General features: G+C 66.1%; 1 protein-coding gene across 3 annotated transcripts in view; it reads right to left on the reverse strand.

Moving 5' to 3' along the window:
- The window catches only part of HUNK (hormonally up-regulated Neu-associated kinase), a 61,224-nt gene that overhangs the window by 8,483 nt on the left and 26,269 nt on the right, over positions 1–26,472 (reverse strand). For all 3 annotated transcript variants that reach the window (XM_045852750.1, XM_045852752.1, XM_045852751.1), the window contains exons 3-8: positions 23,888–23,943; positions 18,609–18,744; positions 9,209–9,336; positions 7,938–8,073; positions 4,544–4,706; positions 1,021–1,104 (exon numbers count right to left, since the gene is read on the reverse strand). In XM_045852750.1, the coding sequence (XP_045708706.1) occupies positions 1,021–1,104; positions 4,544–4,706; positions 7,938–8,073; positions 9,209–9,336; positions 18,609–18,744; positions 23,888–23,943 (703 nt within the window). The remainder of the gene's footprint in view (positions 1–1,020; positions 1,105–4,543; positions 4,707–7,937; positions 8,074–9,208; positions 9,337–18,608; positions 18,745–23,887; positions 23,944–26,472) is intronic.

Below are 26,472 nucleotides of genomic sequence, written 5' to 3' on the forward strand. Positions count from 1 at the left end.
GGGGGCCCTCAGCCGGGGACGGGGCCTAATTTGAGGACGGCACCAGGACAAGCCTGTCACGCCCCCTTTGAAGTCTGGGGTCAGCGGGGCTTGGGGAAACCCAGTCCTTTGCCTTGCAGACGGGGGCCGGTAATCAGGTTAAAAGGAAGTCCCTGGGGGCCCTAATGCAGCGTGACCAGTGTCCTTATCCAAACGGCAACTGGACACAGAGACACACGCAAGGAGGGTCCCGTGTGCCGACAGGGGCAGCGGTCGGGGCGATGCTCCCACGGGCCCAGGAGCCAGAGACGGCCACCCTCTCCAGGGGCAGGGAGAGGGGCCTGGGGCAGAGGCCCCCAGCCTCCGGGGACGGCCCTGCCACACCCTGGTCTCGGCCTCCCGGCCCGCATGCCGTTTAAGCCCCGTCCATGGTCCTGTGTCACAAACATAGTCCCCCCCCAAAGCAGCTTTTCTCCCCAACAGCGAGGCCACTGGGACAGCACAGAGAGCCCCCCCCCGCGGGTCCGTCAGACACTCTACTACACGTCAACGTGACTGTATCGAAAACGGCTTCCGGCTCTGTGTGGCCTCACAGGCCAGTTCGAATCTGACGGCCGCCCCTCCTGGACCCTCTGGTCCTCCGGGGCCCCTCTAGGAAGGGGGGTCCCCGGGGCCTGTGCCCGAGGGGCTCGCACAGGAGGCTCGGTCCCGATTTCACAGACAGACATACTCCCCGCCGCTGGCAGGAAGAGGAGGTGGAGGCGGGGCCGAGTCGCAGGGTCCTGGCACTGAAATCCCACGAGGGAAGGTTTTCCGCGTAGTCCAGCCCCTTTGTCTCCCGCAGAGGAGCGGGTGGAGAGGAACACCCACCAGGCTGCCCGGGCTGCTGCGTGTGGGCAGGGCCCCGGAGCCGCTCCCCCGCCACCCAGGGCACAGCCCGGGGCTCCCAGCCGCCGCCTGGCCGCTGCGCCCCGCCCCCACCCCCCCAGCCGTGGAAGGCGGCTGTTCTCAGACACCCAGGGGCGCCGCGGGGCCGCTCACCTCGTAGGGCTCCTTGCTGGGCCTGCACCTGCCCACCTGGGAGAGCGGGGTCCTGGGGCAGAGGCCATCCTGGACGTCGGGTTTCTACCGAGGAGAAGAGAGAAAGCATGCTGGGCGCACGGGAAACAGAAACGTGCGTTAAGGCCGACTCGGCTTTAAACCGGGGCTGGGCTCGAGTGCCCCGCGTGGCGGGCCGGGAAGGGCCGGGAACCGCAGGGAAGCCCCCTCCCTGGCTCTGCCAGGAAAGGCCAGGGGGCCCTGGTGGGCGGGCGGCCGCTCCCCGCGGGCCTGCGTCCCCCGTCTGCGCGGAGAGATGCTCTGCGGTGTCACCGCGGAGCCCAGGGCCGAGCTGGGAAGGGTAACGCCATTCGTTTAGCTGCTCCATGGGACACAGGGCTTCGTTACTGGCTTATCTGACAGGGGTCCCGTCTGCCCCCCACCCCGAGGAGAGTCCCAGCAATTCGTCCAGGCCCAGAACAAGACGACAGGCGGCTGCACCTGTGATCGACGGCGGGCCACCCTCCCCCCCCCACCGCAGACAGGTGAGACTCCGTGGCCCATTTGTTTATCCGCCAACAAGTGTTCACAGGGCGTCCCTGCAAGAGCTCCGGACTAAAACCCCTGCTTCTCGGCTGCAGTAAAAAGAAACAGGATCAAGAGAGCAGGGGGAACAGGTTGGTGAGGTCAACCGTTTCACCCTCTCGATCACGGGTTTCATTTTCAAAATCACGCGCTGCCCTTAATCGGTCGACATTAAGAACTGGGACGGGGCACACAGTGCGATTAAATTAGCCCCGGCCCGCTGGAGCCCAGAGCGCTGTCCTCGGCCGTGGGGACGCGTCTGCCCCAGTTAAGAGCGGCGGCCGCGAGACCAGGCGCGTCCTGGGGTGTCAGCGCCGAGGGCGGAACAGACACAGGGAGGAGGCCCGTCCCCGGCGGGAGCGCCGTGGGCCGGGGTTCCGGGCGGAGGACGCTCTCCCCGCAGACAGGGTCGTGCGCAGCCCCGCGACCCTGCGGCCGGGCCGCGGAGGGCGCAGCGCAGCCCGCGGCAGGACTCCCGGGAGGACGCAGGGCTCCCCCGTTCGGGCCGCGCCGAGGGCACGTTCCCGGGAAGAGTGGGCGAAAACAAGTGCGCCTCCGCGGAGGCGGAGGGAGACGCCGGAGAGACAGTGAGTGCTTCCACGGCCCGAGCCCCTCCGCCTGGCCGCAGGGCGGGTCCGCCGGCCGCCGAGGGCGGGGGTCCCGCCGTCCTCCGCGCACATGCAGGAGCGTGGACCTCAGGCCGGGCCGGGGAGACACTGACTGGACACTGGTTTTCGGAAGGCCGTCCACCCTTCGGAAGCAGAGAGCGGGCGGGCCGGTCCTCTTCCCCCGGGGACTTACTCCGGTCCCCGGCGGCCGCCCCCCACGGCCGCGGCGGCCGCGGCTGTGACCCTGCGCCCCCGGGAAGTGCCGCGGGCAGGCGCCCGGGCGGCGTGCTCATGTGTGGGTGACCCACGGGCACGAACAGCCCACGGATGTGCCATGTATGTTATAAAAAACAGACAACCAAGCAGGAGCGGGAAGCGGCGGGAAAGACAGGAGGGACACGCAAGCCTCTGAGAAGACACAAACGAGAGACGGCTGCGAGGGCGACCTGTCCTTTAGCTCCCCGTCGCGGCCGGCGGAACGGCCGGAGCCTCGGTCGGAGGAGAGGGTCTCAGCCGCTCCTTGTCCCGTGACAAGTGACAGAAACCAGGCGCCGGGGCCAGGGCTCCGTCTCTCTGCCTCGACTGCTCCCCCCTCCGGCCGTGGCACCGGCTCCAAACGCGCCCGCCCGGCCGCCCCTCGGTCTGGTCCCGCCCTCTGCTCTCCCGGAGCGCCCCCCTCCACTGCAGCCGCCCTGGTTGTTAGAGGCCCTCGGCCCCCCTGAGCGAGTTACTTCCCGGGACATCCTTCCCTGGGCGGCCCAGCGAACACGGGCGTTCTGTGGGTCGTTCGAAAGTGAGCACCCCAGGCTGCTTCGGCTCAGAAACACCTGTCCTCTCGCCCGCCCGGCCGTTCCCCGAACCCCCGAACCCCCGGGAAGGTCCGCCGTCCGGGCGGCGGTGTTTCCCGGACGCCTCCCCGGCCCACTCACTGCAGAGGCACACTCTGACCCGTCCTGTCTCCCGGCACGCCGTGGCTCATCGCTGCCCTGGCGCAGAGGAGGCCGTTTGCCCGGTCGGGGAAGGGCGTCCATCTTTATCTCTCAAACAGAAACCTCAAGAACGGCTGCCACGCCCCGGCCGGGATGGCTCAGCTGGCTGGAGCGGCGTCCCGTAACCCAAGGGCTGCCGGTTCGACCCCCAGCCCAGGCACGTAGGGCAGGAAACAGATCGATCAGTGGTTCTCCTCTGCCCTTCCTCTCTCTCTCAGACCACTGGGGGAAAAGGCCCTCAGGTGAGGGAAGAAAAGGTTTCCAAGCCTACTGCAGGGGAATTTTGTGAAATATTAGGGTTACCTTTCAAACAGCCCCAGAGAAACCCTGGACTGCAGGGGTGTCCGGCCGCAGCCCGAGGGCCACATGCGGGTCAGGACGGCTGTGAATGCGGCCGACACAAGAGCGTACATTTACTTGAAACATGAGGAGATTTTTGTGTGTGATTACGTGTCACAATGTATTTCACGTGTGGCCAAAGACAGCTCTTCTTCTTCCCGGGTGGCCGCGAGGCGCCCAGAGGTCGGACCCCCTGCTAGAAGTTCGCCTCTGTGGTGCATTCACGAGTCTTCCCGGCAGCGGCCAGCCCCACAGCCGGGCCTCGCGGCGCCCCGCCCACAGGGTGGGCGCCCTCCGTCGAGGCAGCGGGGAGCAGCGCCCAGCTGCCCACGGGTGCCTGACACGCCGAATCTCGACCGGGTCTTCCCTGCGGAGTTCCTTCCGAGCCACTGTCCGCCGAAAGAGAGCTGATTCGGTCAAGACTAACGCCCACCACCACACGTGTAAATCGCAGCCCCAGGGGCACGGGAGCTGCTTGCGGCACAATGGAGGTGACCACGGGGCGAGGGCGCCACCCACCCCGGTGGTGGGACCCTGCGGGACCCCACGGGGGCACAGGCCACCTGCCCCCTGACTCGCAGCCGTGGAGAAGAGCAGCCAGGGGCCGGGCGGCGGCTCTCGTCTCGCTCTTCTGGAGAACAAATGGGCACGGGGGTCTCCCAATGCACCACCCCCAGCTTCGACGGCCACACAGGTCCCCAGTGCCTCCGGCGGGGACCCCAGGGTGCTAAGAAGTGGCAGCCAGAAGGCAGAGGAGAAGCCACAGGGAGAAGAGGCCCCGGGGTCCCGGCAGCCTGCCCCGAGCCCGACTCTGCATGAGGACACGGGGAAAACGCCTCGGACGGACAGCGTGCCCCCTGCCCCAGCCCCACCAGGCAGGTTTGCTGCTGTTCTCAGCTCCCCCCGTTGGGACCCTCAGCCTCCCCTGGGTCTGATGTCACCGCCGAGGTCAAGGGTCGGTCACTGAGGGGACCCACGGGGAGACGCCGCGCGGGCCCCACTCACCCCCGACAGGTAGCGCTCGAGCTTCTTGTTCAGCAGGAAGTAGACGGCGAGGATGTGGCAGGCGCGGTTGGCGAGCACGGTGCTGACCACGTCGCTGTTCCGGTAGCCCAGCTTCTCCGTCATGTGCAGCACCACGCTCGGGCTCAGGTCGGCCAGCGAGATCCTGCGGCGGAGGCACAGGGCGCGGTCACCCCTCCGCCCGCCCGGGGAGGCCGCTGCGCAGAGCGGCGCTCACGCCTGCGCTCGCAACCCAGGGCCACCGCCCCGGCCGCTCGCGGCCCTTCCGCCGTGACAAAGGTCCTTCTACGGAAAAGCGGAGGAAATGGTGTCGTTCCCCACGTGGACCCAGCGCCTGGGTGGGCCGAGGTTAACGCTTCATTCACTGAGTTTCCTTCTCTTTCTTTCTTCCCCCCGTCCTCCCCTTTCTTCCCCCCTCCCCCTCTCCTTCCTTCCTTCCTTCCTACTCTACATCCCAGCCATCCTGCATTCCTTCCCGCAGTGCCCCAGTGTGCGTCCTAAGTCCCGTCCGCATGCCCAGCGGGCGGCAGCCATCCCTCCGCACTTCCTAACACCTGGACCGCAGTCTGGGCCCACCGGAGGTCCCAGGTTTTGCTATGATCCATGTTCTTTCCTCCCCTGCACTCGTCCAACATGGGTGGAGCCCACACTCAGGTGGGTTTAAGTCAGGTAATAAAGTGGGTTTTCAGGAACCGGCCCAGAGGGGGGTTAAAGGGACGGTGTGAGCTCACGAGTTCGTCAGTAGGACACTGGGGGCCCGGCTGCAGAGCGAGCAGGGTGCCCTCCGCAGACAGGCCAGACCTGTGCAGGAGGGGGCTGTGGAGCTGCACTCCGCGGGGTGGAGAGCCACAGAAACACCGGCGTCCGTCCGCGCATCCGTCCACTCATTCGCTCATTCGCCCATCCACTCACCCCACAAGCCTCTCCCCGAGGGGCAGAGACAGGACCCCACGCGGCCCCCACGACGCTCCCGTGGGGGACACCATTATCCCCCCACTCACAGACGAAGAGAGGCGGCCCACAGCGGTGACCTGACGCACCCGGGGCCCCAGGGGCAGGAAGTAGCAGCCCCCCCAGTTCGAGCCCAGCCCCCCGGCGAGCTGGCCCAGCTCCACGCGCACCGCCTCGGAGACGGGCGGGCGGGCGGCCACAGAGCACGGGCGGGCAGGCGGGCCAGCGGCTTCCCAGACGAGAGGTCTGACACCTGGGGCCCTTCTTCTCTTTCCTCCCCGACAGCAAACACTGACGACGTCTAGAATAGTTAAGCCTGGGGCCCTGGGGCGAGGCAGGTTGGGAAGCAACAGAACACACTTTACGACGAGAGCAGCCCCTTCTCGGGGCTCAGTTCCTACTGCGCGTATCTGTGGGCTGGGGAAGCCAGAAGAGTAGCTGTCGCTGTCTCCCCACCTCCAGCGCTTCTCGAAACAAAGACGGTGAATACGCTGTGGCTCCCCCAACGAGAGCAGAGCTCCAGCCACACCCCGAAAACCCACCCATAGCGCGGCCTCCAGGAGAGGAGGGGCAGCAGGCCCTCCGTCGACAGGACGCGAGAGCCCCGTCTCTGGACCACGAGGCCGGGCCGTTTGTGTGTACAGCCTGCCCGACTGCCTCCCACGCAGCCTTACACTTGGGACTGAGTCCAAGTTCAAGAGCCCTGACCTGGCCGAGCCAGCACAGGACGCTGGAGTTCAAGTTTTCATCTACAAAAGCCCGCCCGCAACCTGAGGGGAAAGTACAAAAGGAGACCCCACCCAGGGTGACTCTTTGGGAGCGACGCTTCAGTGAATGGGGGCCTCTTTCTGACACCAGGTCTGCTTCCTGCGACAGCTGCCGTGTTACTGGACCGAAGCAGCTCGTCGGGACAGTGACCGCTGGCCGAGGGACGCCTTGGACTGCTGGCGGTGGTCGAGCGCACCTGCGTGCCGTCTCCCCCCGGGCGCCGGCGAGCAGGCCTGGCCCAGCGGCGCTCTCCGTCCCGAGCTGGGGTGACTTTCAGGGTCCGTTTCTGATGCTGGCCCAGCCGAGCCCGAGCCGGGAACCAGCAGTCTGGTCCCGGGTGCCCCGGGCCACCAGGAGCCTGGACCCCGTGTGAATCCCAGGTGACGAGTGGGTGAGGCCCCCTCGTCTGTTGCCACGGGGTAAGTCTGACCCGGCGGCGTGGATGTGGTCCCCAGGAACACCCACCCATGCCCCCTTAGGTTCTTCTAAACCAGGGGGGCCAAACTCGTGTTCCCTGGGGGCCCCATCGGCCTTGTGGGCGCCTTCAAAGGGCCGAGTGCAGTTTCAACTGTTTAACAGTCAAGGAGCAGTTACATTTACACAGTCCCCCAAATTACATCCGGTCCTTTGCAGGCCACCAGCCGCGAGGCTGACGTGGGCCCCGGTGAACACGAGGTTGACACCCCGTTCCAGACCTCCCTCCCCAGAACAGACCCCTCCAGCCCCTCTCCCGTGGAGAAGCCAGCGCCTGACGGGAGTGTCCAGACCCTCCTGGGCAGCCTGGAAACGCGACCGCAGGGGACACTGCTCCCTGGCCTGTTGCCCCCCACCCCGTCCTCACAGGTGCAGGACACTCCGGTCTGAAGGACAAGCCAGGGGCCCCAGGTGGCCCCCACGCTGGCTCTCGAGTGACCACGGTCAGGCCCCCCTGTTCCCTCACTCGCGCCGGCTCCAGCCGCACGTCGAACCGGTGGGGGAGCAGTCGGCGAAACGCCCCCGCGGGCCGGCCTCGGGGCTGCGGGCAGCCCCCCACGTGAGCAGGGTGCCGCTGGGGTCCCCACGCCGGGGCCCTCCGCACAGAGGCCACCCCGAGGCATCCGCGCCGGGAGCCTTCTCGGGGAGAGCCCCAGGGAGACGCCGCCCGGAGCCAGAGACGCCTGCCACCGTCCGTCCCTCCCACCCAGACGCCCGGAGGCAGGGCCAGAGGGTCGTTTGGAGGAGAGAGAGGCATTCCACCGATGCCGGCGGAGGAGCCCGGGTGGGTCTCCCACTCACTCACACACTCACACATACATGTGCTCACACACTCAGACACACGCTCCCTTGGGCACAGCTGGTCTAAAGGGTCCCTTCGTGTGAAGACGAGGTGCACCCTGGGAAGGGTGTCCCTCAGTAGTAGGTGTCACGAGGGGGACAAGCCCGTATTTCAGCCTCACCCGCCCTCCGCAGGCACCGCTCAGGGTGCACGGGGCAGGGGGACTGTGTCCATCCACACCTGCTCCTGGGCCCTGAGTGGGGCTGGTCAGGGCTGCATGCGTGGGGGTGGGGAGAGCGGCTTCGTCCCGGGTCCCACACAGCTCCCTGTCCGGACTCTTCAGGGCCCTCGGAGGGGCCCGTCCAGCCAGAGGAGGGCCGCCCGGGGAGGGCCCCCACTCACCTGTTGGGGTAGGCGACGCTACACGGCGCTCTGCCCACGTAATTCTCGTTGAGCCAGCGGTTGGCCAGGGCCTGCTGGATGTTGGGCCTCTTCACGGGGTCGGGCTCCAGCAGCGAGCGCAGGAAGGTGATGGCTCCTGTGGGGACACCGGCCACACGCACGTCACAAGCTGCACCCACTGCACCGTGGAGACGAGATGCCGGGGACCGCCCCCCAAGCCACCGAGCACCGGTCCGCTCCCTGGGTCTCCAGGCGCCACAGGTCCGAGGAGTCCAAGACGCCCGCTCAGCAGGTGCACCTGGCACGTGAGAACACCAAGAGCCCCGGTGCCCTGCACTTCCCAGGGGAACCTGTGGTCCGGTCCGCGGCCACGCCCTCGGAGCGGTGTCCTGTGCCAGTCAGCCCGGAGGGGTGACAGACAGTGGAGAGAAATCGCTTCACCTCGCGGCAGGGTCTGAGCACTCGGAAAGGAGCCAGCGGGGAAGGCGTTGGAAGCCAGACCCCCTCACACGGCCCTCGCCGGGGGACACCCGTCCCACCAGGCCAGGGAGGTCCCGCTGCCCCTCTGGTCCTTCCTCCACGGCCCCCACATCGTCCCAGGCTCGGAACAGGCCGGCAGCAGCCCAGGCCCACCCAGCGCAACCAGCCAGGCCGGCGCAGCGCTGGAGACCGTTTTGTCCAAGCGTTCAGCAAGCTTGAACGGCGACTCGGGTTGGAGGAAGCCCTGGTTCGTGGGCAAAGGCCTGGCGAGCGCCGCGCTGGAACCGCACGGCCGCCCGACGGGCCTCTCGACAGCCCCTCCCGACAGGAGGAGTGCGCGCCCGCTGCCCCCACCACCGGAGTCGGGGGCCGCCTGTCGCCACCCTTCGCCCGGCCGTCTTTCCTGACCAGCACGGTGGGAGGCAGCTCTCGGGGCCGAGCGCCCCTTCCCGGTGCGCTGGCCGAGGAGGGCGCGGCACGGACACACGGACCACGAACGCGCGTCCCGCGGGCGGCCTCACGACACGGCACGTTCCAAGGCCGTGGCGCCTGCCTTTACTTCCGCCACGGGGACGGTGAGACCCTTCTGCTGCGTGGGTTGCAGGCAGATGAGGCGGTGAGGGGCTCGGAGCCCCGGTGGGAAAGGGGCGGGCGGAGGGGGGATGGCGGCGACGGGAACACTCGCTTCCGTTCTCGGAGGAGACCTCCAGCCGCCGGAGGGGGGGTCCTCACGCCCCCGCTCCCGGACCCAGCCCGCACCCGAGCGTGGCCCCGGCCGGCAGGCCCGTTACCTGTGGAGAGCTGCGCGGGGAGGGGGTTCATCTCCTTGTCCACCATCTTCTGGTACAGAGCCCTCAGGCTGAAGGGCTCCACGGTGAAAGGCAGGGTCCCCGTCAGCATGGCGTACATGTTCACGCCTCTGGAGAGAGACGCCGCAGCGTGAGGAGACCGCCCGGTGAGGCCCCCGGGGCGTGTCCGTCCTGCCCCTTCTAGAACCCTCCAGAACGCGCAGCACCCCCCACCCAGACACTGCCCAGGGGAAAGGCCGGGGCGAGGGTGAGGGTGTGGCTGTGGTGGCCTGGGTGCTGGGTGGCGGTGAGAGGAGGGGTCTGCGGGTCCCCGAGAGCTGCCCCAAGCAGGGGCACACCACGCCCCTCCCGTCTGCAAGGAAAGTCCAGACCAAGGCACTCGGAAAACATGGGGTGTGGTAGGAGCCTTGAATAAACGTAGTTTGGTCGTTCCTCGGTCATCGTCCAGGTGTGGTTTACGAGGCGGAGTGGGGGGGGGGGGGCCCGGACCTGCATGGGGCACACGTCACGGCCCCGCCAGCAGGCCTGGTGATGGCTCAGCCCGTGACACGAAGCCCCACCCAGCGCTGGACCCTGCTCTTCCCCGGACCTCCGGCCGGGCCTGGGACCAGGGGAACTCCTTGCGGGGCCGGGTGTCTCCCAGCCACTCCTGTTCGTTAGGTCACGGTTTACCACGACATTCTGCCCCCCAGCCCGGCCCAGTCTCTCAGGCGTGGGGGGAACGCCCCCCTCTGCGCGGGCTCCTCCGCTCCCCTCCACAGCCAGCCGGGAAAACGGCAGCGTCTCCTCGGAGGGCGTCTGTTCTCCCGACGGCGGAGCCCGGCACCATCGCGACGAGATCTCCTGCCGGGCCAAGTGTCTGCCTGCCAGGAGGCCTCCAACGTCCCAGAGTGCCCAGGGAGACACGCTTCAAAAACCGGCCGTCGGATTTCCAGTCACAACAAGACCCACGGGACGAGACGGGTTTCAGTGAACGAAGACCCTGGGGGCCCCGTGCCACCGAGGCGCGTCCCAATCGGAGCCCTCCCGCTGCAGGAGTGGCCACGCCCAGCCATGCCTCCTCCGTGACCGTGACCACAGACGCGGGCTGGGACGCGCCCTGCACCATCGTCACTGGCAGCCAAGTTGGGAGACACACACACACACACACACAGCCGCTGCGCAGGTTCCAGCGGCTGGCTCTCTGCCCCAGGCGGGGTACAGCTGTTGGGTTGGGGGACCAGACAAGGCCCCGCCTTCTTGGACTGGGGGGGACAGGATCAACGAGGAAACAGACAGATGAGCGCAACCCTTCTGGGTGCTGATGGATGAGGAGGGGGCAGGAAGATGCCGGACGGCCCTGCTTCGGGGTCCTGGAAAGAGGGGTGACCCGTGGTGAGGGAGGCAGACCTGGGGAGCCGGGGGCGGAGCCCGTCTGGGGGGCAGCACGGAGGACGAGGGCCAGAGACCCCCTAGGACCCTGGGGTGGCGCTGCATTCTGGGTGTGCTGGGCATAGACTCAGACATCCTCGCTTTGGAGGGTCTGGGAGATCAAGACCGGGGAACGCTAGGAGGGTCCCCAGCTGTAACGTCTGCACCCAGAGGGGTCTTGGACACACTGACTAACGGGTGGAAACCCCTGAGCACCCCACAGCGCTGTTGTTGGGGACCACGAGCAGCCGCTGGCCCCGCTGTCTCCAGCCTCCAGTGCAGCGGCTCCATTCAGTGCGACCCCATGCGTGAGGGGGGCTTCCCATCACAGGGGGTGGGGGGCGACACCAGGTGATCCTGCCGGACTCACCTGTCGTGCCTCCGTCGTGGCCTCAAGTCCGTCCCTCACGCTGCCGAGGCTGGGACGTGCCCTGCGCTGCCTCCCCAGGAAGGTGCGCCCACCCCACACAGCGTCTCTGGAACCGAGGCGCCTGGGCACATCCCAGGGGCTCTCAGCTCCACCTTCCCTCCCCTCCTTGGTAACTCGGGGAGCAAAGCTTCAGGAGCAAAGCCGCACCGGACCCCCGGACGCCCGCACAACCTCGTGCACCCCCACGTCGCATCCTGCTTCTTCCCGTTTCACCGCCCACACCTTTTGCCAAAACATATCACGTCCCGAGCTAATGAGGGAGGAGGGGAGGGGTGGCCTGTCAGTGAGGTCCGTCCAGGTGCTTCTCTCCGTGGGGAGGAACGGGGAGCCCCATGGTGGTTCCACAGTGTGGTCTGCAGGCAGCGCACCGGGAGCCTCTCGGGAACGCAAGCCCCCGGGCCCACCCGGGCCTGCCGACGCCAGAGCTCGGGGCCGGGCCGAGAGCCCACTCACAGCCCGGCGGGAGCTTCGGCCACGCACCAGCGTGCGAGCCACCGGGAGGGGGACGAGGGTGAGTGGTCCCAGGCCGCCCAGCCGGAACCCACGGCCCGGCAGCGAGGACCGCACCCAGGCTGCGCACAGCCCCCAGCTCTGACGGGCGGAGCCGGGGCGGGCGGCCACCGCGGCCCCTCGGAGCACCCGGGGGCCCTTTCAGACCCGGTTGTCGTTAACTCGTAAGTGGTTTTGGGTTCGTGTCTGCACAGAGCCGTAAATACAAGCAGTTTAATTTTATGTTCGTGAACATCAAATAAAACCTAAATAAAAATAACGAGGGAAGGAGAGGGGTTACCCAGAATGCTTCTCCTCTACAAGAAGGCGGCCGCACGCTGTTTGAAGAACACTGACCTATGACCTTTCTGTTCCTTTTCACCGTTTGAGAGGCCGGCCCGGAAAGTCACAGAGGGGGAGGGGTTGGGGTGACGCGGCTGGTGGGGGGTGGGGGGCCAAGCGGGGGGAGCCAGCACGGTGTGCTCCAGAGTGGGTCCCCGACCTTCTCTGCACAGGGCCCCGCAGAAGGGAGGACTGCCCAAGTGTGCTTGGTGGGGCTGGGCCGTGGGCGCGATAATTTCTTGTTTTAATGCGAACATGTCACCTACGGGACCCCGTGGCGTGCCTGCGTGGGATGTTGTTATGTTACAGAATGGCATGCTCATGGTTTTGTAATGAAAGATTTTGTAGTCAAAGGGGAGTCATTTGTGCCGGACGCCGCATTTCCATTTATCTTCAGGGGACACGGGGGTCCCTGCCACAGGCGCAGAACGCAGCAGGGACACTACGGAAGGTGGCCGTCACGCCACAGCGGCAGATACCAGGCAGGGACCTGGCAGGGCCACCTCTAAACCCTGCGGGAAAGTGTCCCTTCAGGGCGTCCTCGAGGCAGGACACTCTCGTCTCCCCGTCACCCGCCAGCTGCAGAAGTGGACAGAAAGCTCAATCGCCTGCCAAGCCCGCCGTCCGGCGGGGACCACACACACAGGCAGCAGGTGCCCGTCCTAATGGTGCCAGAACCGCTGTGGGCTGACCGGGACCCAGGCTGGTTTCCATGGTAACTCCCACTGGGAATTTGACCAAACGGACTCCAGGATTCCGTTCCCTGGGAGGAGTCTGTCACCAAGCAGAAGGGTCACAGAACCCTAAGGAGCGCCTGCCCCCTCGCTCCTGGGGCCTCTGGTCCACAAAACTCGGACAGCAACCTTGCTCGCCGAAGAAGACGCAGGGACAAGGCCGTGGGCAGCACTCTGCGGGCAGGCGGAGGGTCTGGTGAGCCCCTCGCACGGGTGGGCAGGCGGGCAGGGTCCCCAAACACTGCCCCCGTGTGCCAGACGCAGCGGAGAGGACCTCGCGCCGACCCCTGGCTTCTGTGTGTGGTTCCTCGAGAAAGAAATTGCCTCGGAAAACCTTGAAACGACCCTGCACCTGAAGCAGCGCCGAGTCCCCACACCAGTGCTGGGGGGGCGGGGCCCGAGAGCGGGAGGAGCTCCGTCCACACGGAACACCCCAGGCGGCATGACTGCCCCTTGACTCACCTGTTCTCAAAGGAGTTGTTTTTTATGGATTGTAAGACTTTTTCCCCCTTCCTTTCTTCCTTCCCCTCTGCTACTTTAAATGCAGGTGCCAACCACAAACACAGTGAGTCTTAGATTTTGGAACTGAAAAGTCTCAGAAGCCAAAACCAGCTTCTCTCTTGAAAGTCAAAAGCCCTAAATGACCCAAAAGGAGGCCCAGGTGCCCCCTTTCCACCTCCTCCTCCTGCCACCCCCCGTTTTGAGGGGTCTGCACGTCCTGCCATGCGTCACCCTTTCACAGAAGCAGAGTCGGGCCCCGGACCAAATGTCCCTCCTCCATTACCAGCCAGGTCTGGATGGACTCCTCTCGGCCAACTGGTCTACCCAAAGGACCGCCCTGGGGCAGAGCGCCCCACGAAGGGAAGCAGATTCGGCAAGGCCGGGAGGGGGTCTGAGCGCCATCCCCACGAGCACCGGGCCTCACGCAGACGCTTCACCCACCCCAGGGCCCCCGACACAGCCACGAGCAGCTGTGGTTGTGGTTCCCTACCTTTCAGGGCCAGAACTCTCAATGTCCCTCTTCCTTACCCCGAGAGAGACACCGATGTTCTCAACGAGCTCGATAACGTTCTGAAAATGAAGTTAATTTTGATTCTTTTCATTTAAAAGGTGTATCTGCATTAAAGTTTTTTTAACTACCGCGTACGCCACTCCGAGGAGAAGTCGGTTAGCAATAAAAAAGGTTCACTGCACCAGAGTGAACATTTTTGTTTTTGTATCCGAAAGCTCCACGCTGACTGGAGATGCAGGTGTAAATATTTCACGCATCTGGACGAGAGGAAGGGGGTGAACGATTTTAAAGGTGTTCGTACGTGGTCCACAGGTGAAAATAACGACCTTGGAAAACGGTGGAGCCCCCCAAGGTGCAGGCACCGCCTTCCATTCCCCTGGGTGGTCCGGGGCCACCGCAGGAGGGGAACCGGGGCCCCGGTCTCGGGGAAGAGCCTCCTCTCCCAGGGACTAGCCGGCTCTGCCCCTCACTCAGGCTCAGGTCCCCGGGAAAGGCCCGTCTGTCCGCCGAGGGCCCAGCCCTCGGGAGCGGGGCGCTCGCTTTCGGTTCGGGAAACGAACTCTTCACTGTGGTTGTTTCCGAGCAGGAAAAGGGGACGTTTGGTGACAACAGTGTCTGACCGGAGAGAGAACCGGCTCCGCGTCCCCCGTCTTCCCAGCAGCCTTTGACGTACATTACACTCTCGCCGGGTGTTCCGTGCCCAGCGCTGGCGGCCGAGGCGAGGGCCCCAAACAGAGACCGACCTCGTCTCAGACACAGCCTCCCAAAACAAAGCGCGGAAAATCAATCCCCGCCGCAGGCTCTGAAGCGTCCCGTTTTCTCCGAGATTAAGAGCAGTGGTGGCCTCCCCGCCTTCGCCAGGAGGGCCCCTCTGCTCCTCTGCCCGGCGAACTCCACCTGGACCCGCAGGTGCGGGCTGTGCTGGCCTTGGATGCCCTCCCGACCCGACCCGACCCGGATGGCAGGCCTGGGTGTCCCCGCACTGTGTTCCCCGGCTGCCCCGTGTGCTCACGGGGAGACATGTGGGTAAGCCCGTGGCTTCGGCGGTCCGGGCTGCCGCAACAAGTACCCCGGGCAGGGTGGCTTCACCGACAGGCCTGTATGCCCCGCAGTGCCGGAGCCGGGCATCCCAGGTCAGGAGGAGAGCTGTCCCCCTGGCTCACGGACTGTGTGACGGTGTCTCACGTGTTGTAGGGAGCGAGCTCTCTGCACTCTCTTCTGAGAAGGACAGTAATCTCGCCCCCGGGTTCCACGTGCGCAGCCTCACCTAACCCCACCTAACCCCACCTAACCCGCCAAGGCCCCCCTCCAAACACCGCCACGCTGGGGGTCAGGACCTCGCTCTATCAGGCTTCATCACAGCGCTACGTAGACCTGACCTAGGCCGAGCCTGCGACCTGGGCGCGGGTCACGCAGCACCCCGCCCCCTCTGAGGAGTGTTCCGGGGGCGGCGGGCAGGTTGCTCCAGGGAGAGCTCACTCACAGATGGACCCACACACGGAGCTTCGGGCTGAGCAAAGGGAGTGTCTCCAGCTCAACTTCCCACCGAGGGGCATGGGGACAGGGACCGGGGGACAGGGACTGGGGGCACCGGGACAGACCGGGGGCTGCCGTGTCTGGTCCACCCAGAGGGAGGTCCCGCCCGGGCCTCCAGAGCCACGCCGCCACCACCGTCGGCTTAGGGCCGGCACCTGTGCGGCGCAGCACCATCCAGCGAAGCCTCTGGAGTGTGCTACGTGGAGGCACCAGGCCCAGGAGCAGGGCCTGCTGGGCGCTTTGTGGACGGCCTTCTCGGCGTATGTGCTTCGTGGGGGAAACGCCAGCAAACAGGACGTTAGCTAACAAGCGTCCAGCGGCCCCCGCCCAGCCCAAGCAGGCCGGCAGCCAGGGAGGAGGGAGGCGTGTCCTGGCCCCCTGGCCCTGGGCTGTGTCCACCCTTCCTGCACCTGCGTCCCCCTTCTCGCCCCCACCGTTTCTGGGTGCGGTCTCTGCTCCCGGGTCACAGCGGGTGGCAACAGACCCGCCCCCGAAACGGAGAAGCAGGGCGTCCGTGGTCACTGAAGGGGGTCCCTTCCCCGTCCAAGGACTCGGCCGAGGGGCTGAGCCAGAAGCGGACCCTCAGGCAGCACTGACCCATGTTCGGGGTGAGCGGCTCCCTCCCACCCACCGTGGCCCAGAGGGGACGGGAGCCCCACTGGCTGCCCGGCCCAGGCCGCTCCCACGGCCGTGACAGGCCCGGGACTCCCCCCTCCTACCTCACCCCCAGGCCTGAGGACACGCCGGCCCCAGCAGGGACGGCTGGAGAGATTCCCCTTCCACAGGCTGAGCCCCGTCGTCACCATGACGACCGGTGACCACACGGTGTTACTGCTCAGTCCCCTGGAGAGCCAGACCCCAGGGGCAAACCGGCGCCTGCTCTCCGGGCCCCAGTCTCCGCTCCCCTTCGGTCACCGTGTCCCCGCCCCCTTCCCTGTCACCGCACGTGCACGACACCCCTGAGTCTCTTGGTCTCTCAGGCTCCCCACTCTCCACCGCCTTATTTCCTCATTTTTTTGGTGCAAAATCTGTCCCTTTCAGAGCTTCCCACTCAGCATAAATGGGTGCACTGTTAAGGGAAGAACATCTGTGTTCATCTGGCCCACAAGCACGGGCCAAGGGGAGCCCCATGCCCCACACTTGCAGGAGGCGCGAGCGCCAGAGGGGACCAAGAGCGCGTTTCATTTCCTGTCCCGGCGCTGCTGGGCTGGTGGCCGCCGGGGGCTGGGTCGGGGGGACGAGGAGGCCCCCTGGTGCCCGTCTGGAGTCTGTGGTCAGCAGCTCGGCCGGGTCACCAGGGCCCCCCGCAGCTGCTCCCTGCCAGCAACCCCACGGGTCACTGGCAGCCCAGCCACACCTCCCGTGGGGGGCGGTGAGGGGGCAGAGCTGGCCTGGGCAGGGCGAGGGGCACGAGGCTGACCGCTGTGTCCTCCTCCGGCTGCCCAGCCCCTGTCCCCTCTGTCTGTGTCCTGGGGGTCAGGGGTCGGCGATGGGAGCGGGGTCCTGACTAATGTGCCCCTTGCTGATAGGCTGGACTTTCCGGGGTAGGGGGGAGGTTCGGGGAATTCCGTGGCCCCCAAACCCGACTCCCACGTCCACGTCCTCTCTCCCCGACGTCCACCGGCACCGCGGGGCTCCTCCCACTTGTGGAGCCCTGCGCCGGCCACGCGCCTCAGTCGCTTCCTCTGCCAACTGCAGCTCCGACCCTGTCCTTCTGCTCGCCTGGGCGACAGGCCTGTCCCCCCTCCTCTGTCTCTCCCTCCTCCCCACCTGCCTTTCTCCCTCCCTCTCTGGCCTGGGCTCTGTGCCAGGGGCCGAAGAATCCCCAGAACGACCTGGGTGGTCCCTGCCCCTCAACCTGCAGCTGGAGGGGTCCCAGCAGGTGAGCAGTGACCACAGGTGAGGGCCGGGAGGGCAGCGATCAGGGACGTGAGGAGACCAGGGAGGCCGCCAAGCCAGCCTGCAGGAGGCAGGAGGGCCCAGGGCAACTGGCCCCCAGGAAACCCCAGGGAAAGGGAACACCTCTGGCCGGAGGGCTGTGCGGAGGGCTGTGAGGAGGGAGGGGGCGGGAGACCGGAGTCAGCTGGAGGACGGTGGGGGGTGGGGCCGGGGACAGTGGCCTCTGACGAGCCCCGCGGCCCGAGCAAGGGCGCACACACCACGGTCAAGACCCGGTCCTCCATCTGGAGACCCTGGAGACCGCCAGCTGCCCGCCCCCCCCACAGCCCCGTGACCTTGAGACACTTCATCAGTCCCTCGCACGATCGGTGTCTTCCTCCGAGAAGCGGGGCTGACGGAGAGCCCAGCCTCCCCAGGTCACCGTGGACAGTGAACAGCACAGGGCCTGCCAGACGCCAGGCCGCGGCGAGCTCCGGCTTTCCCACCACCCGGACACAGCGCGGCGGCGTGGGAGACGCCGGGGAGCTCCAGGAATGTTCTGGAACAGCTCACCCTTGGTTCCCATCAGCCCCTCTCATCTCCAGCCTCCGCATCGTCGGCAGCAGCCCCCCGCTCTGTCTGTCTGAAGCCACTTCCCCAGAGTGAGGGGTCTACTCCCCGGGCCACCGACATGTGAAGCCGGGGGGACTGTGAGGGACCTGGGTCCCGGGAGGAACCAGGGCCCCAGTGGGCACCCCGCCCCGTGGTGGACAGTGGTCGGCTGGCCAGTCGGAGGTCCCCCCTCAGGCAGCGTCGGGGAGTCAGACCCAGAGGGCCGACGGGCGAGGACGTGCTGAGCTCCGAGGCGCCAGAGGGACGCGAGACGGCGAGGAGACGGAGTGGGGGCGGGGTGGGGGGGGACCCCTGAGACAGGGACGCAGAGACGGCCCCCGCAGGGCGGCCCTGGGGGAAAACTGGAATGGGGGGCCGGACAGGCCACGCGGAGAGCTGGGGTCGCCTGCGGGGCCAGGGAGCAGGTGTGCAGAGCCCGGCGACGGGGTGACGGGGCGACGGGACGGAGGCCAGGAGGCCAGGAGGCCAGCGCAGCTGCGGGCCGTGAGCGCTGCGCGGGTGGGGGGCGGGGCGGGCGCCGGGGCAGACGGGCCCTGCCGGCAGCCTGTGTGGCCCCGGGCCCCCGTCACCGGCACGGGCTGAGTGTGGGCGGGTGCTGGTGGGGGAACCACGGGGGGGTGTTAAGCAGCAGAAAGACGTGAGTTCCGCGAGTGCAGGGCTTGTGCTCTTGCCTCCGCGGCACCTGGACGGGTGTCGGGAACGGCCTCTCCAGCAGTGTGGGGGGGGGCCCCGGAGGGAGAGGGGGGAGGCGGGGCCCCGAGAATCAGTCACTCAGCACCCGTGCCAGCGAGTCCCACCTGAAACCTCCCAGCACACACCCCAGCGCCACCGCCGGGGGGAGCGGCGGCCGGGCCGAGGCGGGGGTGGGGAAGGGGGGAGGGGTGGGGGGGGCCCTGTTTCACAAGCTCGGCAACTCACATGGACCAGACGTCGATTTTGGGGCCGTACTTCTTCCTGGCCAGCAGCTCGGGCGCGGCGTAGGCGGGGCTGCCGCACTGCGTGCTGAACGGGTCGGAGTGGCCCAGGATCCCCGCACAGTTGCTCAGCCCGAAGTCTGCGAAGAGGGGGAAAGACAGCACTTCACGTTAGCACGCGGCGGGCTCAGGGCGGGGGGGGGGGGCGGGGAGGGCGGCAGGAAGGGAAACCTTCTCCGGCTCACGCCTCGCTGAGCGTCCGAAAGGAAGCCCGTCGGCGGCAGCGGCCAGCGCTGACCTCTGGACGCGCGTCTCCAGCTGGCTGTGCCGGAGACATTTTCTCTCGGGCCTCCCTACAAAACCCCTGCAGCTCGAGCTCGAAGGACGTGGAACCGAAACGAACTTCTAGCAAGTCTCAGAATGAGTCACCCATCCAGGAAAGGGAGCCGCTCTGCTTTCTAGGATGGAGGAGGAAGCGAGGCCATGCAGGGGGCCCCTGGAGTCCCGCTCCCGCTCCCCGTGGCCCCTGGGGAGCGGCGGGAGGAGGACTGAGTGTCTCTGGCCGGTGTCAGCATCACCCCGCGTGACACGCGACCCCACCATGTAGAGACAACTACTCTGGCCGAGTGTTTTCATTTCCAGCGAGTCTCCCGACAACGCTCCCGAAGCAGGCAGAGACAGATGGTGCCCCGCGCGGCAGAACGCCACATGCCCGGTGACGCAGACAGCGCCGATGCCAGCTGCAAAAATAACGCCGGTGGGGAGAGCGGCGAGGGCTAGACCGAGGCCCCTCACGGCGCCCCTTTGCTCCTGGACCAGCAGTGAGGCACCCGGGAGAGGCGAGAGGAGGACCCCCCCTAGAGCACCCTCGGTCCTTGTGCCTTTGGGGCCGCATCTGCCTCTGACCGTGAAGGCCGGTGACCAGAGAGCGGTGAGTGTCCGGCCCTCGTCCGACGGCCGTCCTCGGTCTTTGCTGAGCTCAGACCCGGGCCGGACCGCGGTTCCTCCTCCATCGTCGATGGGGACTCGGCGGGTCTCGCCCCCACACGGAGGACCGCCCGCCCGCAGGGCTCGGGCGGGCGGGGCTGGGGTCAGGGGCCGACCAGCTCCAGGGCTGGGACGAAGCCCTCGCACCTTCTCGCCGGGCGGCACGCACGCACGTCTAACGCCACCGCTGCGTTCTCTCCCGGCCTCTAGCACGTCTCCACCCGCCACGAGCGTGACCACCGGCACGCTCCGGAAAGGAGACACGCGGGTGAGTCCATGAGGCTGCCACACGCCGCCGTGCGTCCAGACGCTTCAGTGCCGCTCCCGGGGCTCAGTGCGGTGAGACGCTCGGCGGAGGCGGCTTTCCAAACCCCGTCTGGGCAGGGCCCCGAAAACTCCCCCGGGCTCTCGGAGCCGCCTCCTCCTCCTCGGGGCTGCAGACGAAGCCTCGGAACCCACGAGGGGCCGGCAGGCCCACCGCCGAGCCGTGGGTGCGTCCACACACTGAACCCAGCTTCTGTTTGCTTAGGATTCCCTCTGGATTCTCGCAGCCTCGCCGCCCCTTCTCGCCCTCGGCTCCCCGCCCCTCCAGCTGCACCCGCACCCAGCCTGCACCTGCGCCCCAGGGGGCCCTCGGGGCGGCTCTCACCCCCGGCTGGGTGGGGTCCCTGCTCGAAGGGATCTCAGGGCCCGGGTGACGGAGGCAAAGGCAAGGCGGGGGCGTGGCTACTCTTGTAAGAAGGAAACTCATGCTGAGCTTTGCACTGGACGCCGTGGAGATGCTCTCAGTTTGAACATCGACCTGAAGGAACTTTAACGGACGACGGAGGCCGGAGGGCGCCCGCTCTGGGGAAGGGCAGCCCCGGGAGTCAGTCAGGGCCACCTCCGGCCTGGGCAGCGTTCCCGGGGCCGTTTCCTGGGCCGCCCCCCTCCTGGGGCCCCAGCAGACGCAGCTCTCGGCTTCTGAGATCAAAACAAGAGTCCAGCCTCTGTCCCTCACCTCCCCGGGGGCTCCTTCGGATAACTGCACGGAGCGCCCCCACTCCGTGCACGTCCCCTGCGGGGGTCTGCCGAGACGTGCCTGACAGCACACAGGGCCGCCCGAGAGATGAGAGGCGCCGCGGTTCCCAGGCGAGAGCGTGGGAACACAGTCCTGCCTTATCTCCAGCGCAGTTCCAGGAAGATAAACTCTCAAGGGGCCGGGGCGTGGCGGGGATAAAAGGTGCAGTTCAAGCGGCTGATGCCGATCCAGTGGGAAGGGTTTCACTCCAAATTTCCCGCAGAGAAATACGCAGTGCGTGCCCCGTTCATCGCGGTAATTATTCACGTGTCAGGGAGGCGCCTGCAATCGGGATGTGACGCAGGAGAGCAGCTCCCAGCAAGGTCCCGGGTGGGCGTCCGTCGGAGCGGGGGACCCTCGCGTCGGCTGTCCCCAGGCCTCTGAACGCTGCCGGGGGTGGGGTCTCCAAGAGCTCCCGTGAGAGCGCCGTGGGAATCCCAGGTGCGGCGCCATCCCGGGTTGCACGCCGAGGCCGCACTCGGCGGTCAGATGTCAGCGGCTTTGTCGCGGAAGGAAACGATCCTGACGACGGAACCAAGTCTCACCCCCGGTGAGCGCCGGTTTATGTGAAGCAGGGCTTCGGTGAGTCTGTTTAAATCAAACATTTCGAAGAAAGGGAAGCTGTGAAGAAGCAGTAACCGCCACACTCGACCTCTGGAAAACGACGAGGCGAGGTTCCGTGGAAGGAAAGGTTCAAAGGGCTTTCGAGCTGCAGAGAGACGGCCGCAGAGACACGTGACCCAGATCACCCCACCACCCGGGGCAGAGACACCTGAGGCCCTGGGCACGGCTCCCCTCCTGCCCTGCCCTTCCCGGCCCCTTGCTGGCCCCACCGTGTGAGGAAAAAAAAGGAGGAAATGCAGACTCAGCCGAGTGAACCAGGTGCCGCTGGGGCGGAGCGGCTCCTTCCCCTGCGGAGAGCTGGGTCCTCCGTGTCCCCGGCTCCCGGGAGCCGTCAGGGGCAGGGCCGGTGCTCAGACCCGGGGACACCCGGTTCCCGGCAGCACCCCTGGGGCCCGAGGCTGGGCCGCCCCGCAGAGGGGCGACGGTGTCCGAACAGCAAGGGTCCCAGTCTGTGGCTGTCTGACCACACCTGAGACTGACATGGAATGACAGTAACGAAACTGCACCTGAGCAAATATTCGAAAAAAAGAAAGAAATCGAAAGCATGATCCACAAAAGAGGAACGCCCGGCTCCTGGCGTCCGGAGGGCCACCGCCCCACGCGCACCGCGGGCAGCGAGCGGGGCTCCGGTCCAGGGCCCTCGGTCCTTCGTCTTCTGTGACAGGTGGGTCACGCGGCTGGTCCGTGAGCACCGGAGAAGGGCGTCCACGCTTACAGTCACCGGTTCCTCCAGAACCTTCCGAGCAGCACTGCACGCCCCCGTTCACCCTGCAGCGCCCGCCTGCCGGTCCGGCTTTCCAGATGCTCCTCCAGGGCTCTCGCAGGGGTGGGGGCGGGAGGGGAGGCCGACAGGGGAGCAAAGGAAACAGTCTCCGCTCCGAGGCCCCAGGCTGGGGACCGCTCGGGGACCGCCCGGGGTCCGCACTGGGCCGAGCGCCGGCCTCGGGCTCGACCGGACGGGAACGCACACCCAGCCTTCCTGCAGCCTGTTCACCCACAGTCTCTGCTGCCGGAGGGGACTGGCCCCTGTCACCCCCACGTTTCCTGAAGGCCGGTTACCGGTCAGCCTGCTAGGCCCCCCCGCAAACCACCTCCTGTCTCCACGTCTCAGCCCCACCAGGTCGAGCCCCAGTTTCCTGCCGCAGATCTGGAACCAGGACCGTCGGGCCCTCAGCCTGGTTTACAGCAGCTGGAGTCAGCCCTCAGGACAACGTGCAAAGGTCGAGCAACCTGACACAGAGAAAATTCTCTGAGTTCTTCAAGCGTCTTCTAAGGATACATTCTTTAAAATCTCTGGGGGAGCCCTGGCTGGTGTAGCTCAGTAGATTGAGTGCTGGCCTGTGAATCAAAGGGTAGCCGGTTCGATTCCCAGTCAGGGCCCATGCCTGGGCTGCAGGCCAGGTCCCCAGTAGGGGGCGCACAAGAGGCAACCACACACTGATGTTTCCCCTCTCTTTCTCCTTCCCTTCCCCTCTCTAAATAAAATCTTTAAAAACAAAACAAAATCTTTCAGGGAAAAAGTTGGCTTCCTCCTCATTGCCAACCTTCTAATAATGGGAGTGTTCACTGCCGCCTGTCACTGGGGCTTCAGGGCCCGGCCGCGGGCCTGCAGCCCCCGCAGCCCTGCCTGCGGCTGGGCTGGGAGCCGACTGCGGTTTCGGAGGATCTGATCTCTCATTCGAATGACGGGTTTCGGAGTCTTGAAATGGGCTCTAGTGTCTGCCAGACACAATTTCCTTCTTGAGCACAACAGCTGAATTCGCCAAGCCCTGCTGGTCCTTCCCTCTTCCCCCGATAGAAGGCCTTTCTGAAGCCAGTGGGGGCGGGGGAGGAGGAACTCCCTGCCCTTGGGGTGGAGAAAGGAAGAAACGAGCCGCCCAGCAGCCGGGAGCGGAAGGGGCGCCCCAGCCTGGCCCGAGAGCCGCCACGGGGGCAGGCGGAGACGGGTCTGCTGGAAGGGCGTGGGCCCGCCCGCTCACGGCCCCTGACCCTCGCCCCGGGTCCGACCCACTCCCTCCCGGAACCCCCTTCTGGTCCCCACAAGCCTCGCTGGGGCCCTGGGGGGTGGGGGGGGTTCTCCCTGCGGAGCCGCCCTGTGCCGCGGGGCTGGGGGGACCGGACCCAACAGACAGGACACCGCGCGCCTCCGGTTCCGGTCCCCCCAGCGCGCACCGAGAAGTGGGGCGCGGCGGAGCCACGGCAGCACTTCCCGACCGGACGATGGCGGCCACTGTTTTTAAAAGGGTTTCCAGTTAATACAAATTTTAAAAAAAAACCTATAAAAGCTCAGATCCGTGTTGAGCTGGGGAGCACCTGAAGCCTGAACAGCCCAAATATTTATTTCTTTCGGGCTGTGAAGTCCATGTTGTGGTCGCTTCACAGCGCCTCACCTTCCTACTTAGGCTTACATTGTTTTTTAAGTTGAATTTCACTTTCGAAACCATGACCACACGTTGGCGATAAAGGACGTCCCCTAGCAATGCCGTCTGGGGACTGAGAACAGGCCAGGGACAATTTTCTAAGCCGGTTATCCGGGAACAAAGGAGAGACGAGGCACAGAACAGCACTTAAAGGATAATCTTCTTTAAGGAAAAAAAAAAAAAAACTCATACCGATCAGCTTGATGTTGTTGTCTTCGTCCAGCAGCAGGTTTTCTATCTTCAAGTCCCTGAAACACACAAAACCGCACAGAGCGTCAGGGGGCATCCGAGCCACGACACGACGTTCCGCTTCTGCGGGGAAGCAGAGGGTCCGAGAGCCCCTCTGACGCCGCCCACAGAGCCTTCCGCCAGAACGCCACCGTCGGACAGTAAACATTTACAGGGCGTGACAGAGGTGGCTGCTAGAGGGTTTCAGAGAGGACGAGGCCCGTTGAACACAGAAGTTTCCGGAAGAAGCAGGACGGACGCTGAAACCCAGGCGTGAACCAGAACCGTTGGGGGCAACAGCGCGGCCACACGCTGGGGAGACGCCGGGCGACCCCTGCCAGGGGGGCGGCCACAGACTCGGGAAGCAGCTTTAACGGAACCAGACACAGGAAAACTCTGCCAGTCCTACAGCCTCTCCACCTGGAGGCCAAACGGGCAGCTGCCGGTGAGTTCATCTTTCCACCGGGCAGGTGCTGTGGGGGGCAGAAACACGGGGCCCTCGGACGCCAGGGCCCTGACCCCTGGTGCTACACCGGAGCACGGGCTCACCTCACAGGACCGCCGTGCGCACACGGAACAAAGACCACTCTCCAGAGGACGGGAGCCCTTGATAACAGGCACAGGGGGCACCCGGGCCGTGGGAAGGGGGAAGGGCGCAGGGTCAGGCTGAGTGCGAGGGGCCCCTGGAGTCTGCGCTGAGGACCGGGGCTCCCAGGGGGCAGGAGCGGGCCCACCCCGCCCACCTCGGCACGGCCAGGGGCTCGCTGAGTCCCGGGGAACCTGCGCCAGCAAAGGGACCGCCCGGGGTGTCCGGAGGGAGGGGAATGAGGGCAGGAGCAGAGACACTCGGTCATCAAAACCGTCCAGGTCGACCACTCCCAGCATCTCAAACGGCAGCCTGCCGACTCGGACGCCCGTGACCGCCACGTACGGGGAGTGTCCCTCCCTCCCGCACCCGCTCCGGACGCTCTGCCCACCGGTGTTTCCAGACACAGCGCCCCTGGGCCGGCTCCCACTTTCCCACCTGGGGACAGGGACGCGGGCGGAAGAGTCATTTTTTCCCTCCTGATCTCTCGCGTGAGGACGAGAAGAGTGCGATCGTGATACACGAACGTGGGGACAGATGACACCACGCCAGAGTCCTGAGGCGTTTTAGGGGACAGTGGGCAGGCCCGCGGCACCGGGTCAGGGGCCCGTGTCCCAGGGACAGTCGCTCACCTCCCCACCCGGCACCGCCCGCCCACCCGTTTTCCGGGAGAATCTGGACTCGGTCCCAGTGTTTCCGTGCTGCCAGCAGATGCACAACCAAAACGGTTACAGTCACTGCACCGAGGGGGTTAGCCTGCACCTGCGGGCTTCCTGCTTTCAGACTTGGGTCGTGGCTCAGCCTCGAAGGGACCGAAGGGACGTGCACCCGCCCGGGAGAGTGCGGACAGGACAGCGAGGAGGAGAGACGGCCGTGTGGGGCCACCCCAGGAGGAGGCGGTGGGGCGCCCGCTCGCCCGGGGACCACCAGGGCAGCGGGCTGAGATGGGAGAGGAGTAGGGAGTCAGGCACTGAGAAAAGGTGAGCTCTCACGAGCGCCCGACGGATTTCAAAGCTGCACAGTGGCTGTAGCCTTGGGGCCGGACACGCGGGTGGGAAGGGAGCAGGCGTTGGGACGCACGGCCGCAGCACGGACATGCCTCCTCCCCAACCCCAGTGCACACGCGAGGAGGGGGGAGCGGTGTGTCTCCACGCCAACCCCGACGAAACAGCACGCAGAGTCCGTTAGGGCTGCCACGGCCCTTTGAAGGCACTGCATGTGTCCCCGTGAGGGTGACCCCAAAGGTAAGGGGGTCCTCCCCGTTTTTCCAATGGGACAGACAAAAGTACTTGGAAAACACAAATATATAATCTTTAAAAAACGCAAGGAAATTATCCAATGACTACATGTGCTCTTTACCACGGAGCCGTACCATCCTGTTTAAGAGCATACACGCCAACATCAATGTCATTAGTTTTAGAAACGTCATTCCCACACCCTCAGCTCTTACGACAGGAATCACTGACACCTGTCCCGAGCAGCACCGGGACCACAGAGACACGGGACAAGACGTTGACGTTGACCGGGTGTGGGTGACAGCGCTTTGTGAATCTCCGCCGGATGCGACTGCCGGAACTCTTAACCCAAGCCACTTAAAGAGCAAGCGCCCATTTAAAATCTTCATGAGGGAGCCACTCGGGGATGGTTTCAGGGTGGTCTCACAAACCCTCGCCACGGGGGGACCTCTGGGAGCTACGACAAAACCACGGTAAAAGGTCTCCCTCCCTTTCTACCGGTTCCCTTGGGGGGCGCCCGGAAGCACCCAGAGTCGTCAGTGAGTCCAGGGGAGCGGGCTGCGTCTTCTCCGGCTGGTGTGTGTGTTGCTGGAGGCGGAGTCCCTGAGACTGCGCCCCGTCCAGCGAGACACTTGGCAAGGACTCGGGGAGGCCCGTCCTCCCTTCTGAAGACCCTCAGGACACACGGCCGCCCTGACCTTCTGTTCACGCGTGTGCAGCATTCCCGG

This window comes from Phyllostomus hastatus, unplaced genomic scaffold (genome assembly GCF_019186645.2).
Source record: "Phyllostomus hastatus isolate PE091 unplaced genomic scaffold, TTU_PhHast_1.1 phas_contig_948, whole genome shotgun sequence".
In the NCBI taxonomy this organism is placed as follows: Eukaryota; Metazoa; Chordata; class Mammalia; order Chiroptera; family Phyllostomidae; genus Phyllostomus; species Phyllostomus hastatus.